This window comes from Moschus berezovskii, chromosome 9, assembly GCF_049115385.1.
Source record: "Moschus berezovskii isolate FMDL1 chromosome 9, NW_MosBer_1.0, whole genome shotgun sequence".
NCBI classification, from domain to species: Eukaryota; Metazoa; Chordata; class Mammalia; order Artiodactyla; family Moschidae; genus Moschus; species Moschus berezovskii.
The window spans coordinates 91,497,121-91,512,313 of NC_142468.1; the positions used below are offsets into that span (position 1 = coordinate 91,497,121).

The 15,193-nt window shown below is 38.8% G+C and overlaps 1 protein-coding gene across 11 annotated transcripts in view; it reads left to right on the forward strand.

Moving 5' to 3' along the window:
• GLCE (glucuronic acid epimerase) overlaps nt 1–13,855 on the forward strand; it is a 108,773-nt gene extending 94,918 nt beyond the window's left edge. For 7 of the 11 annotated variants that reach the window (XM_055435389.2, XM_055435391.2, XM_055435390.2 and 4 more), the window contains 3 exons: nt 346–941; nt 4,296–4,541; nt 7,852–13,855. In XM_055435389.2, the coding sequence (XP_055291364.1) occupies nt 359–941; nt 4,296–4,541; nt 7,852–8,876 (1,854 nt within the window). In that variant the 5' untranslated portion in view covers nt 346–358 and the 3' untranslated portion in view covers nt 8,877–13,855. The remainder of the gene's footprint in view (nt 1–345; nt 942–4,295; nt 4,542–7,851) is intronic. The other 4 variants (XM_088839948.1, XM_088839949.1, XM_088839947.1 and 1 more) reach the window with 2 other exon arrangements.
• Nucleotides 13,856–15,193: the final 1,338 nt, after the last annotated feature.

Genomic DNA, 15,193 nt, shown 5'->3' on the forward strand with positions numbered 1-15,193 from the left:
GTTGTTGGAGCCCACCTATTTCATAATTGGAAGGAATAGGTATTTCTTTTGACATAGAGGCTTTGTGAAAAAATTATTAAGAATCCAAGGGAGGCACAAACAGGGAAAGTTTGGGAATCTTTGCTTTAGAGGATCGTGCTAACTGAGCATCTTGAGAGGGGGAAGCATCTCTTCCTTTTCTTTGTCTCTGCTGAAGAGTTTGAGTTAGTAATTTTAAGTGTGATCAGATTACATGCAGTTAATAAAACTGCCCTAGTATGGTGGTTCAGTATAAAAAAAGTAAGCCTTATCCTGTGAAATGTCAGTAGTACATCTTTGTGTGAATTTTTCTTCTTGCCTCCATAGGTATGGTCTGAATATGCGTTGCTTGGCAGCTCGGGTCAACTATAAGACTTTGATTATCATCTGCGCACTCTTCACTTTGGTCACAGTACTTTTGTGGAATAAGTGTTCCAGTGACAAAGCGATCCAGGTTCCACGGCACTTGAGTAGTGGCTTCAGAGTGGATGCCTTAGAAAAAAGAGGGGCCGCGTCTGAGAGCAACAACAATGTGAACCACATGGCCAAGCAGTCTGAGGAGGCCTTCCCTCAGGAACAGCAGAAAGCGCCCCCTGTTGTTGGGGGCTTCAATAACAATGGGGGAAGCAAGGTGTTAGGGCTCAAATATGAAGAAATTGACTGCCTCATAAATGATGAACACACAATTAAAGGGAGACGAGAAGGGAATGAAGTCTTTCTTCCATTCACCTGGGTAGAGAAATACTTTGACGTTTATGGAAAGGTGGTTCAGTATGATGGCTATGATCGGTTTGAATTCTCTCATAGCTATTCCAAAGTCTATGCACAAAGAGCCCCTTATCACCCTGATGGTGTGTTTATGTCCTTTGAAGGCTACAATGTGGAAGTCCGAGACAGAGTCAAGTGCATAAGTGGGGTTGAAGGTTGGTATCCGTCTACTCCACTGCATTTTTCTATCCAGACTGTGTTGAGAAATAAGTGACTGTAAGTGTTAATTACATAGCCAGTACTTACACAGCTTGTTATCAAGAGACCTATCACCACTCTGACTTAGCAGGGAGGAACAGGTTAAACCTGAACCTTGGACAGCTTTCTAGATGGTGATTTAAGGGCTCCAGTGAGATCTTACCTGATTAAATAGGATTATGCTATTAACCTGCCCTGGAAATTATCAGTAAAGTCAAGGCACGGCATCTCCAGAAATTTTGCATTAAAATAAACAGTTATTATCCTATGAGAGGAGATGGGAAAGGGAGACAGACCATCCAGCGAACCCATCAATGTACCAGTGCTGTCTTGTTATCAGATTAGCCAGGTATGATTTCTGGTTGAAGGGTTAAAGTTCTCAGAACAAGATAATACATAGTACCATTTTCTCTGAACCTATATTGGAACTCCTACAGTCTGCTGTCTATATTGTCTTTCCTTGTCTTTAAAATTTGGAGCACTGAGGGTTTCCTTATGGATGTTTTGGAATTTATATTTCAAACCTAGAATTGATCAGAAAGCCAAACTGAGTTTGACTTTAAAGTATATAATTTAATCAAAGGAAAGAACTTAATGTGTTTTAAAATTGCTTGGTTTGAGTTTTATTTCATTTTTCTCATTTTGTTATAAAAAGTAATGTTCATATCTTAATATTTTAATTTTTGTAATATCTTTACAGAATGTTTAGTAGAAGGAAGGGGCCAAATTCATATAGATTCTTACTATTCAAGATAATGATTACCATTTTTGTATATTCTCAGAAGGTCTTTATACCTAGGTATATGTTTTAACATAGCTGTAGTGATATTTATTGTGCAGTGTTCAAGAGGGTAATTTGTTAGAGACTTGAAAGTTCTCCATTGCCAAACCTTTTTCCCCCAGTAGTTTTTAAACATGTGTAAGCTTAGTAGGTGCCTAAATGCTAAAGAAAAAGTGAAAAACACCTATAACCACTGTTAATATTTTGATGTTTTTTCCAGTCTTTTTGTTGTTGTTGTATATATACATTTTTTTAAACAGTTTAGAATCATGCTCTGTAGTGGATTTTGTATTTTTTCCCCTCAACAGCATTATTTCCTCTTGTTAATGAATATTTATTTAGCATTTTAAGCATTAATACTCATAATCAGGACATTCCATAAAAATGTATGGAATAATGTATGGAACCTTGCTCTTTAGTTGGATAGTTAGGTCATATATTTTTTGTCATTATACATAATGGTATATAGTTAATGGTTCATAGTTAATCATTTACTGTTTTAAATGTATTCTCAGAGTTGTTCCCCTAGGAAATAAATTACCTTGCCAAATAGTATCAGTCAGTTTTACCAAACTATTTTCCAAGAAGGTTGACCCTATTCATGCTTCTGGTAGCAGAGTATAAGGGTACTCATCATCTCACTCCTGCCATCATGAAACAGTATTTTTTAATCTGTCATTTACAAAGGGATCTCATAATTTGCTTTCTGTAGCAATTAGTGAGGTCAGGTATCTTTTTCATATCCTTTTAACTGTTATAGAATGGCCTTGATTTTCTCTCCCCTCTCTTTTTGTTGTGATTAGTGTTTTTTGGAAAAATATATCATGAGACCTTTTATATACATATAGCAAGGGTAGTAGCATCTTGTTACATTTGTTAAAGATATTTTCTTTAATTTGACTGTCTTTTCATTTTACTTATGATTTGTTAGTTTTAGAAATTTTTACTCCTATTTACTAAACTTAGGAATTTTTAAAAAATTACTACTTTTATGCTTAGAAAATAATTTGCCATGCCATGATCAGCTATTCATCTTTATTTTCTCTAATAGTTTTAGGGTTTTGTATTTTTATATTTAATTTTTTAGTCCCTCTAAGCTGATTTATATTTTGACAAATGGTACAAAGCCAAGGTCTAATTTTAGATGTTTTTCCCCCTAACATTTATTGAATCTTCTTTCCCCTGCTGATCAATGATAAAATCTTTATCATTATACTAAATATTTTAAAACTAGAGTATGTTTCTGGCCTACTATTCTGTTCCATTGATTGGTCTGTCACTTCTTAGGCCAGTTGCACATTATCATAGTTATTACCCATATAATAAGATAGTATAAACCTTCCTTTTACTCAGTGAAAATCTTTTGAAAAAATAAAGATTCTTGGAGAAAGAATATTGAAGTTAGAAAGCCTATCTGCAGCCTAGGTTTCTTACCCTATATGGTCCCCAATTCCTTAAACTATTTTGAAACTACACCAAAAGGCATATGGTTTTAAAAGTTCCTGGTTTCTGCTGTGCCCGTCTGTTGCTTGTTAACTTATTTTAGGACTCCAAATAAGAGTTTATCTCTAAACACATACACCATGATGCAATAATAAAATATTCTGTACAGTGTGGTATTACCGTATTTCCCATGTAAGCAATTACTACAGTAAACACTCATACCAAACGTTAGAAAGTTTTACTTAGAACTTTACAAGAGGTAATCCATTAATGAATTTATCAAAAATCTATGGTTAAGGGGCTTCCCTTGTGGTCCAGTGGTTAAGACTCCCAATGGAGGGGGCCTGGGATCAATCCCTGGTAGGGGAACTAGATTCCACATGCTGCAACTAAGACCTGGGACAGCCAAATAAATTTTTTAAAATGTATTTTTAAAAAAATCCATGGTTAAATATACAACCGTAATTCATTAAAAAAAAAAAAAGTACTCCTTATTCTCAGGAATTACATTTTGACATGAGGGATGTGAGAAAGAATTGCAAATTGTTTATACTTTAAGTTGTGTAGTCATAGCTGGCTTCTTAAGCAAATACTTTAACCATCTGATGATATAGTTGCTAGACCAAATCTTGACATTGGAGGGAAGGATGAATATATAATTAACTTGACTGTTAAGTACATATGTTAAGAAAATTTCAGGTTTAATACTCTAGAATAAAACAGGTAATTGTTAACTATCAATATATGTGTTTAAATTATATAGAACTTGAATGATGAAATAGAATTATGAAAAATGACATCTATAGCTATGAGCAAGAGTAGCACTCATTAAAAATCAGTCCTTAAAACATAGTTTACAACAATGAATTGTTATCTGTCAACAAATAATGAATAAGAATGAATAAACTAATTTTGGTTTTCATTTCTGGTTAATTTGGTACTATTTTTAGTAATTATGAAAACAGTGTAATAAGGAAGCTTTAAAGTTGCTGTATAATCCTGGGAAGTAAAACAGTGAAAAGTGGTATTCAGAATAGGATTATGAATGTCTGGAGATAGTTATTTATTTTGTTTCTCTATTTTATAGGTGTACCTTTATCTACACAGTGGGGACCTCAAGGCTATTTCTACCCAATCCAGATTGCACAGTATGGATTAAGTCACTACAGCAAGAATCTAACTGAGAAACCCCCTCATATAGAGGTATATGAAACAGCAGAAGACAGGGACAAAAACAGCAAGCCCAATGACTGGACTGTGCCCAAGGGCTGCTTTATGGCTAGTGTGGCTGATAAGTCAAGATTCACCAATGTTAAACAGTTCATTGCTCCAGGTAAGTCCTGCTTTATGTGTGTTTGCTAATTTTATGTTGATTTATGGCACCTGATACTCCCTTAAAATGGTTTTTGTGGTTGTAAAAATCACATTAGCAGATGCCTTGATATTACACAAATAGTGTCACCCAAATGAAATCTAAAAATGGATCAGCTATTAACTTCAAGGTTATATAAGGAATATTTACTGTGTGAAGAGCCAAGTCACAAGAACCAGTTTACTGCATGAGGGCTTTCTCCTTCCAGAGATCTCTATCCCACAGGAATGAAGTTCCTCAGTTTAATATTTCACCGTAGTATTCATCCTTTAATTTTCAAACTATTTTGCATTAAAGTAGAAAATTTTCTTTCTAGAGAGAGCCATCCTTTCTTTTGCCTATTTTTTACCAGTAGCTTTTTATTTTTTCAAGCTAATATAGCATTACCAACCAGGCCTGCTTCCTATGTGGAATTTTGTTAATGTGCTAGATTGTTTCAAACTTCATATAAAGCCATTTCATTAATAAAATCTTTTATAAAATCAAATTAACTTTATGCAACATTTCCCCTTTTACTAAGACAGTCTCATTAATTGGGATGTAATGTATTTCTCTCCACTAATCAATATCCATGAGAATTAATGAGTTCATTAGTTAAAAAGACAATGGAATAATTTTAGTTAGCACCTCAGGCTTAGGTTTCTGTGGAGAAATGTTGTCAAGAACAGAACTCATCCTTCCTCCCACCAGCCTTGCCAGTTGGTAAATAAAAAGAAAGAAAAGGTTAGAAGACCTTTTCTGTATTCTCTCCTTGTCCTTTATTGATGGCTGTGTAATTCACAGACCTTGAAAGCCACAATACAAATCTACTCATTCTAGATGGCTTTAGGTAATGGATTTATGTGTGTTTAATGCAGTACAAATAATGAGTGACCTTTAGTTTTTTATTCTGTGACTAAAACTTCTTTTATCCTGTGGCATTCTGTGATATTCTAGTACACAGAGCATCTTTGCCTATTGTAAAACAACAGGCTTGGCTGGGTGAGAAAGTACATGGAGATGTTTAAGAATATTTAGCTTATGGCTTGTAGCAGGAAAATGCTTAGACTAAAAAGGACTTTTGATTTTGGGTGCATCTAGAGGGCTTATTTTTACACTGATGAATAGTGTAGTCTGGATTAGGGTGGAAAACAGCAGCCCTCATCTTGATCTCCTCAAGGGCTGGGAAGCTTTTTAGAACCATGTCTTGAATTCTGTTCTATTTAGAGCTGTAAAAGAAACTGAGCATATTATAACCAAACAGCAGCAGCAACAGGAAGAAGAAACATTTTGTTGTTCGATTTCTTCTTCCTTCTTCTTCCTGCTGCTGCTGCTGCTGCTGCTGCTGCTAAGTCACTTCAGTCGTGTCCGACTCTGTGTGACCCCATAGACGGAAGCCCACCAGGCTGCTCCGTCCCTGGGATTCTCCAGGCAAGAACACTGGAGTGGGTTGCCATTTCCTTCTCCAATGTGTGAAAGTGAAGTCGCTCAGTCGTGTCCGACTCCTAGCGACCCCATGGACTGCAGCCCATCAGACTCCTCCATCCATGGGATTCTCCAGGCAAGAGTACTGGAGTGGCTTGCCATTGCCTTCTCCGGCTGCTGCTAGTTTGGTTTTAATATGCTTAGTTTCTTTTAATCATAGAAGTCAACTTTCCGAGAGTCAGCTGTCTTCATGCTATAGATATGCAAGAGAAATTTCCTGTTTGACTTTTTGCCAAATAGAACAGCTCTTACTGTTTTTTCAGTCTCTGAAACCTTTGGCTTCACAATTATCATCATTGTTTTTTACTATGTTCCGAGCCACTATCCTTTTTCTTTTTATTCCTCACAGTTTCCTTGCAAAGTAATATTATCTCTACTTAATACATGAAGAAACCGAGGCTCAAAGGTGTATCTTGTTGAACATCTCAAAGCTAGTAAGTGGTGGAGTTAATAATTCAAACTAGGTTTGTTTAACTCCAAAACCTATGCTTTCCCCTCCATCTCCCCCAGTATTCCTCACTTTTTGTTGACTACAGGAACCCATTGCTTAATTTCCAGAAGTTTTATTCACAATTCCAGTGAATGTCTGAAAACAAACCTATCATTTCCAGCAACGATGGGTGACTAAGAGCATGTACTTTATAGAGCCAGACTAAACAACCTGGGTTCAACTCTTTGTACCTTAGGCAAGTTACTTAACTTTCCTGTCTCTGTTCATCATCCATAAAGAGTAATAATAGCACTGCTCTTGTAGTTGTTATAATGGCTAAATGAATTAATGTGTAAAGCACTTAGAACACAGTAAATACTTACCAAATATTAATTAAATAAAAAATTTTTAAGGAATTCCCTGGCAGTCCAGTGTTTAGGACTCCATGCTTCTACTGTGAAGAGCTGGGTTCAGTTGCTGCTGGGGGAACTACGATCCCACAAGCAGGCAGCATAGCCAAAAAAAAATTTTGAAATTGGTTTTCAAAATGTTACTCAAAGCATCATTTGATGTTTAAGTCTAAGATGTTCTCATTCTCCATACAACTTCCATAATTGTCTATTCCATCAATTTATGTCTAACCATTCTTTTCTTCTAGCCTCTTTCTTGTAATACTATGTGTTGAACCAGCTTTTGGCTATTTTTTTTTCTTTTTGTAGAATGGGTATATGAGACAGTGATTGATTATTGATCAACCAATTTTTGATCTAGAAAAGGCAGTTTGACCACAGTACCTTAGCTATCTGCTAAGGCCATTAACCCCTCTAATGTAAACTGCTGCTGCTGCTGCTGCTAAGTCGCTGCAGTCGTGTCCGACTCTGTGTGACCCCATAGACGGCAGCCCACAAGGCTCCGCCGTCCCTGGGATTCTCCAGGCAAGAACACTGGAGTGGGTTGCCATTTCCTTCTCCAATGTGTGAAAGTGAAAAGTGAAAGTGAAGTCGCTCAGTCGTGTCCGACTCTTCGCGACCCCATGGACTGCAGCCTACCAGGCTCCTCCGTCCATGGGATTTTTCAGGTAAGAGTGCTGGAGTGGGTTGCCATTGCCTTCTCCGAACGTAAACTAGACAGGCCAAAAGGTAAAAGAGCTTTGGTCTGATGCTCACAAGCCATCGTGGACTCAACAATTCAGCCATTTGTTTATGGTTAACTTAGTAAAAATAAAAATTAAAAAATAATAATTCAACATATAAAATATTGATGTATTAATTTTGTATGGTCAGTGGTTATCAAGGATGAATTGCAAGTAACTTTTAAATACAGAGAGAGACCTTTTATTCTAACCAGTATTTTTTTGGTATATTTTTTCCCCTACAGAAACCAGTGAAGGTGTATCCTTGCAACTGGGGAACACAAAAGATTTTATTATTTCATTTGACCTCAAGTTCTTAACAAATGGAAGTGTGTCTGTGGTTCTGGAGACGACAGAAAAGAATCAGCTCTTCACTGTACATTATGTCTCAAATACCCAGCTAATTGCTTTTAAAGAAAGAGACATATACTATGGCATCGGGCCCAGAACATCATGGAGCACGGTTACCAGGGACCTGGTCACTGACCTCAGGAAAGGAGTGGGTCTTTCCAACACAAAAGCTGTCAAGCCAACGAGAATAATGCCCAAGAAGGTGGTTAGGTTGATTGCGAAAGGGAAGGGCTTCCTTGACAACATTACCATCTCTACCACAGCCCACATGGCTGCCTTCTTCGCTGCCAGTGACTGGCTGGTGAGGAACCAGGATGAGAAAGGCGGCTGGCCAATTATGGTGACCCGTAAGTTAGGGGAAGGTTTCAGGTCTTTAGAGCCAGGGTGGTACTCCGCCATGGCCCAAGGGCAAGCCATTTCTACATTAGTCAGGGCCTATCTGTTAACAAAAGACCATATATTCCTCAATTCAGCTTTAAGGGCAACAGCCCCTTACAAGTTTCTGTCAGAGCAGCATGGAGTCAAGGCTGTGTTTATGAATAGACATGACTGGTATGAAGAATATCCAACTACACCTAGCTCTTTTGTTTTAAATGGCTTTATGTATTCTTTAATTGGGCTATATGACTTAAAAGAAACTGCAGGGGAAAAACTCGGGAAAGAAGCGAGGTCCTTGTATGAGCGTGGCATGGAATCCCTTAAAGCCATGCTCCCCTTGTATGACACTGGCTCAGGAACCATCTATGACCTCCGGCACTTCATGCTGGGCATTGCCCCCAACCTGGCCCGCTGGGACTATCACACCACCCACATCAATCAACTGCAGCTGCTCAGCACCATTGATGAGTCCCCAATCTTCAAAGAATTTGTGAAGAGGTGGAAGAGCTACCTTAAAGGCAGCCGGGCAAAGCACAACTAGAGCTCAGAACCAAAATCCTACGTCAGCCTCTGCTGTACACAGAAACTAGAGGCTCTATGTCAGCAGAGCATAGGCACATTTTAAAAGGTTGTATACTAGGTTTTTGTGGATTACATCAAAGTGATAAATGATCCTTAAAACCAGTCTTTTGAGATAATTGCATTCCATGGGTTTAGTGTTTAGAATGTTGGTGGCATTTAGAGCAGAAAAGTGTTTAGTCAGTCGGCTGAATGAAGATATTTAACATGGCCTTGCTTATCTCCCTGTTCAGTTCCACAGGTAGTCCAGTTCTCTCGATTTGGGAAAGACAATGGTAAGTAGCTCTTAATGGCCAGTTGTCCAGCACTTGTCTGAAAACTTAGTATGGGGCTCTTTTAAAATGTGGTTATTTATGTTTATGTTGAAAGCAGACTTTAAAAAAATAATGTGCTAAAATACAGTAAATATGTACTTGTAGCCTGAATAGTGGACTGTGTGCAACTTTAAAAATGATCTTTCTTTTCTATAAATTAATTTCTTAGGGGTGGATGAGCATTTGTTGCATTTGTTCAAGTTGTTATATATGGAGAATATTTTGAATTTGTGGTTTGTTTGAAGTGTGTAAATTAAAAACACAACCAGTGTTCAGGCTTCACAGTTATATAATGTAAGCACAACTAAAATGAAACTTGTTGACTGCACAAGAAATTACAAAACAGAACAAAAATGTCACCTGTTTTATGAAACGATCTACAATCAGTAAAGATTTGATAATCAGCATACCCCTCCTCTTCCCCCATTGTGGTGGTTTCTTTTTGCCACTATCTCAAATTTTGTATTTCATTTCAGACTACACTCGGGAGTTTTGTCTATTTTGGGGGGACAGTTTGGGGACACTTGGGAAATTTTACTATAAACCTAAATTTGGGGAGGAGGTAGTAATTTTAATAAGTCCACTACCACTGCCTTTTCTAGATTCTTTTCCCCTTTAAAGAAAAATATTAGGTCAGATATTATAAGGATTGTAGCAGATTTTTTTCCTACTTAGGTCATTCTTGGTCTACAGCTTTCCAAACTATTGATGTACACAAAATATATAGTTTTTGTGTAAGCTTTCCAAACTTTTCTGTATTGGTGTCTTTTCTTTGCAGTTTTTAATTTTAAATTATTTCAGCTCTTGGATAAAAGTGATGCTACTATATTAGCTGTTCATGTGTAATCAGACCTTTATTTTGATTTTATATTCCACATACCTCACATAAATAGGCATCATAGCCCTCATACCCTGGGCAGTGTCTGCTCTAGGACTTAGGCAGTAGGTCAGAACTGAGGGAGGTTGATTTTGCTGTCTCTGTTTCAGTGTATGACAGTACGTTAAATCAATACAATAACTTATACAGATTGGAAATATGAGATCCGGTACTTTCAGAGGACTGAGTCTGACACATGCAGTGCAGTGTGTGTGACCTATATGAAATGAACATCAAGAGCGAGGTGGGCACCTGCCTGCCCACTGCATCTTGACTGAACTCAGCCTACTAACACCACTCAGAAATGAGAAAATGCATACATGCCTTTGTGCAAAATATATGTTGTATCAGCAGCCAGAACGAGGACCTACAACTGACATGAAAGGGTTAGTCACTAAGTCGTGTCCAACTCTTTGTGACCTCATGGACTGTAGCCCGCCAGGCTCCTCTGTCCATGGAATACTCAAGGCAAGAATACTAGAGTGAGTAGCCATTCCCTTGCTCCAGGGAATCTTCCCAACCCAGGGATTGAACCTGGGTCTCCTGCATTGCAGACAGAGTCTTTACCATCTGAGCCACCAGGGAAGCCCATGGAAACTGGCCATGGAAAAGTAAGTTGAAACTCCCAGTTAATATGACCACAAATCAATTATGCCACAACACAACAGTTGTGGGGTATTAGGTTTCCCCTTAGCTGTTGACCTTTGTAGTCTTCATACATTAGATGTCTCAACAAGAATATCTAGACTCCTTTTTTTTATTTTCACCTCTCAAAAATAAACTTTCTCCAGTCTGGAAATCCTTTTTACTCCATTGTATTTGTTATTATTTACAGCAGTCCAGATTTCTGCCTTCTGTTTGCATACTGCTACTTCCGATTGAGGGAATCAGTGAAAACAGTATGGTACTGCTTCTGTGACAAATATCAGTGCCTTAACAATGTGGCTGTCTTTTCTCACTGAAAACAGAAAGATCTTCTGAGCTAGAAATGGCATTGCAGTTTCTTTGCTGTTGGTCTCATACTGCCTTCCATGTTGCAGCAGCAACTAGATTTTTCCTGTGACCCTGGAATTTTCAAAGAGGATGCGTTGGACCTGCAGCATCCCTGGCAGTGCAGACCAGTGGCTCTCAACCTTCAGAACGCCTCAGGGCCACCCGGGGGCTCACTGAAAGACAGGTCCCAGCTATCCAGTAAGTCTGCCCGTGAGGCATGGTAGTCTGCATTCTGAAAAGACGCATTCAGGCAATTCTGAGGCAAATGATCTGAGGGACACATGTGGAGAAACACTGTCCAAGACCATCCGTCATTTTTGTTCCTAAGCATATGGAGTTTTCTAAGGTTTTAAATCATGCAAAGTGTTTAGTATGAGATTAGAGAGAATGGGGAAGGTATTTTACCGTTTTTTTTTTTAATTCTTTAAATTTTTCCTTGTTCCAAGATTATGGGTATTAGTTGTTTACACTTATCTTGAGTTAGCTTTGATGTTTAATTAAATCTATTGCCACTTCAGTTATAAAACCAGCCAAAAGTTTCCAGATAGAGGTCAAGTTGGATCCTTTCAGAGTTACTGTACATAAAGGCTTCATCCAAAAACCATCCAGTGTACGTGAGCAAATACAAGAAATGACACACAAGCACAACTCTTCAGATGTGGCAGTCCTTTTTCTTTATAGGTGTGCAAAAGTTTCACTGAAAGCTGCTATTGTCATTCTCCTCATGATTGTTTTTCTTGTTTCTCCATTGTACATGTGGGTCATAGACCGTACGTTAAATATGCAATAAAGTGTTTACTGGATGCCCTTCTGAAGGGTAGTCCTCTGTAAAGCTGTACAGACTTTGCAGTTTAAGCACAATGTGCACATGTTAGTTTTATATACAGCAAAACTTGATTTTTTGCAGATGGAAAGGTATTTTGTTTCTATACAAAGTAAATGGATTGTTTGTGCTTAATGTAAAGCTGCTTTATATAATTGTAAAATAAAGTTTTTATCTTAAAAGGACTATACCTGGATGTTTCTCTTCTCTGTTTATTCTAAGATTACTTGAGCCCAGCAAGCAGATTTCTGACCATTTTTGGTTCGGCTGGTGGCAACTAGTCACGCAACAAATGTTTGTGAGAGGTGTTCCGTTCCGTTCTGTCACTCAGTCGTGTCTGACTCTTTGCGACCCCGTGGGCTGTAGCCTACCAGGCTTCTCTGTCCATGGGATTCACCAGGCAAGAATACTGGAGTGGGTTACCGTTTCCTTCTCCAGGGGATCTTCCCGACCCAGGGATCGAACTCGGGTCTCCCGCATTGGAGGCAGACGCTTTAACCTCTGAGCCACCAGGGAAGCCCCAAGACCCTTAAAGACAAATTGGGGAATATCATATGGGCCTTCACCTTAAGGAGGTTTAGTCCTGGGTGAGGCGGTGGAGAACACAAGGTCCACAAACAGTTTCAGAAAAATAAAATGCCAAATGATAATGGTCAGTCAGGGAGGGTGTTACAGAGGAGATGGAGCTAAGCACAGGCTTTAGGCTTGGGTACCAACTGCAAGAAGAAGAGGTAATGTGAGCGAAAGCAGGGTGCCATGACAGTGGTGAGGATGTCGTTTCCCATGCCAATTCAGGCTGGTAACCATTTTTGACTCATTCTGATTTAATTGAAAATTTGTTCTTGTATTTTCCATGTTACCCTCTTCTCTAGAACAAAAAGCATTACTTAATCTTTTCCCCTCTTCCTTTCAGAGAGTAATGATTTAGGCTCCCAAATATGTATGAAATCAGAGACCAATCTGGCTTTCTGTTATGTTTCATTGCACATTATTTTTTAGATTATAAATATTCCACACCATTTGTATATTGGAATTCCAGTTGATCACCAGTCACCTTTTTCTAGCTGATGAGTGTGTATCCTTTGACAGGCTGCTAATCAGCATTGTTGGCATTTCTTCCTTCTTTCTCATCCTTAGTTGGGAAACAGTCATCAGGATTCAAGCAGTCCTTGGTCTGAATGAGGTCTCAGGCTGCTCTTGCCTTAAGTTTGCTATTTGTAGCCAAACAGTTAATACATCAATGGTTCCACTTCAGCACACTGAGCATCACATATTAGCTTCCCTATAGCCCTTGAGGTGGGTCAGACCCTCCATGCTACAGAGAACCTATCTCATGGTCTGGTGAGCTCTGCTTTGCTGAGAATGCTTCCTCTGTCTCCAGAGGACTCTAATGGCCACTGTGTGCCCTGTGACTGCCTCCTCTGGCATGACTGTAGACAGGGTGTGTCCCTCATTCAATCGGCCAATCAGTCTCTTCCCAGGAACTGGAAATTGGGATGGATTAAAAAAGAAAAAACTGAAGCAGATATACAGTGAAAAGCTGAGATGAGAACAGAATCTTGGCAGTGCTCCAGGCCCTGGATCCAATGCATTTCTGAGGCCTGCTGCATTCTGCTGTGGTTCTATAAGAATCCTGCTTGACGACATAGTGTTTCTGTTACAAACAAAAACAATGTGAGTTCTACATTTTCCTTTAGTCTGGACTACTGTATTTGCTCGGGCTGCCATTTTTTAAAATGCCACAGAAATGTGTGACTTAAATAGTGGGAATTTATTTCTTTGCAGTTCTAGAGGCTATAAGTCCAAAATCCAGATGTCATAGGGTTGGTTTCTTCTGAGGCCTCTTCCCTTGGCAGCAGATGACCACCTTCTTACTGTATCCTCACATGGTCATCCCTCTGTGTATTGCCTGTTTTCTAACCTGTCATACTAAACCTGGGCCCATTGATTCACAAACCTCATTTTACCTTAGCTACCTCTATAAGAGGCTTCCCTTCAAGCTCAGTTGGTAAAGAATCTGCCTGCAATGCAGGAGACCTAGGTTCGATCCCTGGGTCAGGAAGATCTGCTGGAGAAGGAAATGGCAACCCACTCCAGTATTCTTGCCTGGAGAATCCCATGGACAGAGGAGCCTGGCAGGCTACAACCCATGGGGTCACAAGAGTCGGACATGATTTAGCGACAAAACCACCACCACCTCTTGAAAGGTCCTCTCTTCAAATACAGTCACAATCTGAGGTCCTAGTGGTTAGGACTTCACCATGGAATTGGGACACAATTCAGCCCATTAGCAACCACTCTTTACTCATTAAGTGCACAAAAACTGAATTAGCCAGGGTTGCCATTTAATTTGTTGATCCCCAGCTAAGGCCAGAACTCAGATCTTTAGGGCATGTTCAGTGAGCTGAAATCTAGACCTAGGACTCAGAAAACGGCTCTCTGGCTCTGCTGTTATCACATCAGGAACTTACTCCACCCCTGGGCATCAGCTGCTAATATAGTCCAATAAGAGAGAACTGGTTGATCTTAAAGTTTTTTAAATAAACTACCATAAAGTAATCAATAAACTTAAGCAGTGTTTCTAGAAAAATATATGGACACTATCATTAACTGCTAGATTTTTATCCTTCCTGCCATGTGCCATTTCTATTAGCCAATTCTGAATATAGAACTGTGAAGTATTGCAAAAAGTATATTCAGATGCAGAATATATCAAAATTGTAGGTTATGGTGAGATTTTTTTTATGACAATTTAAAAAAATATCAAGTCTGTATTACTGCAGCTATTATAAATAGTGAACAATAGGGGATAAAATACTGGCTTTCATTATACCAACTCAAGGATGTCAAATCAAAAATGGATGTGAATTTAAATGTACTAGTGATGAGTTTCAGTGTTTGCTGCTCACTTTCTGGTGGAAAAGATACAGTTACCATCTGGTAAGTACGATTGGTAACTTGTGTGTGGATGCTGCATTTCCTGAATGTTAAGTAGCAGCTACACTGTGTAATTTTGCTAATCCTTTTTCAGGAGTAGGATTTTGTGAAATGACAGGACTGCAAAGTAAACCATCAAGGAGGAGCTGTAGCCAAGAGAACAGCAAAAGAAGAAAGTCCTGTGAAGGATCAGAAATAGAGCAACCCACAAACTGGTGGTAAACACACAGTTCAGGTAGGATGTTATCAGGCAACCCCACACACAATGCCTCTAAGCTGAGCACCTGGAAGAGCCAGTGCCTTCCTGGGATTTTGCTCTGTTCTCATCAGCACCC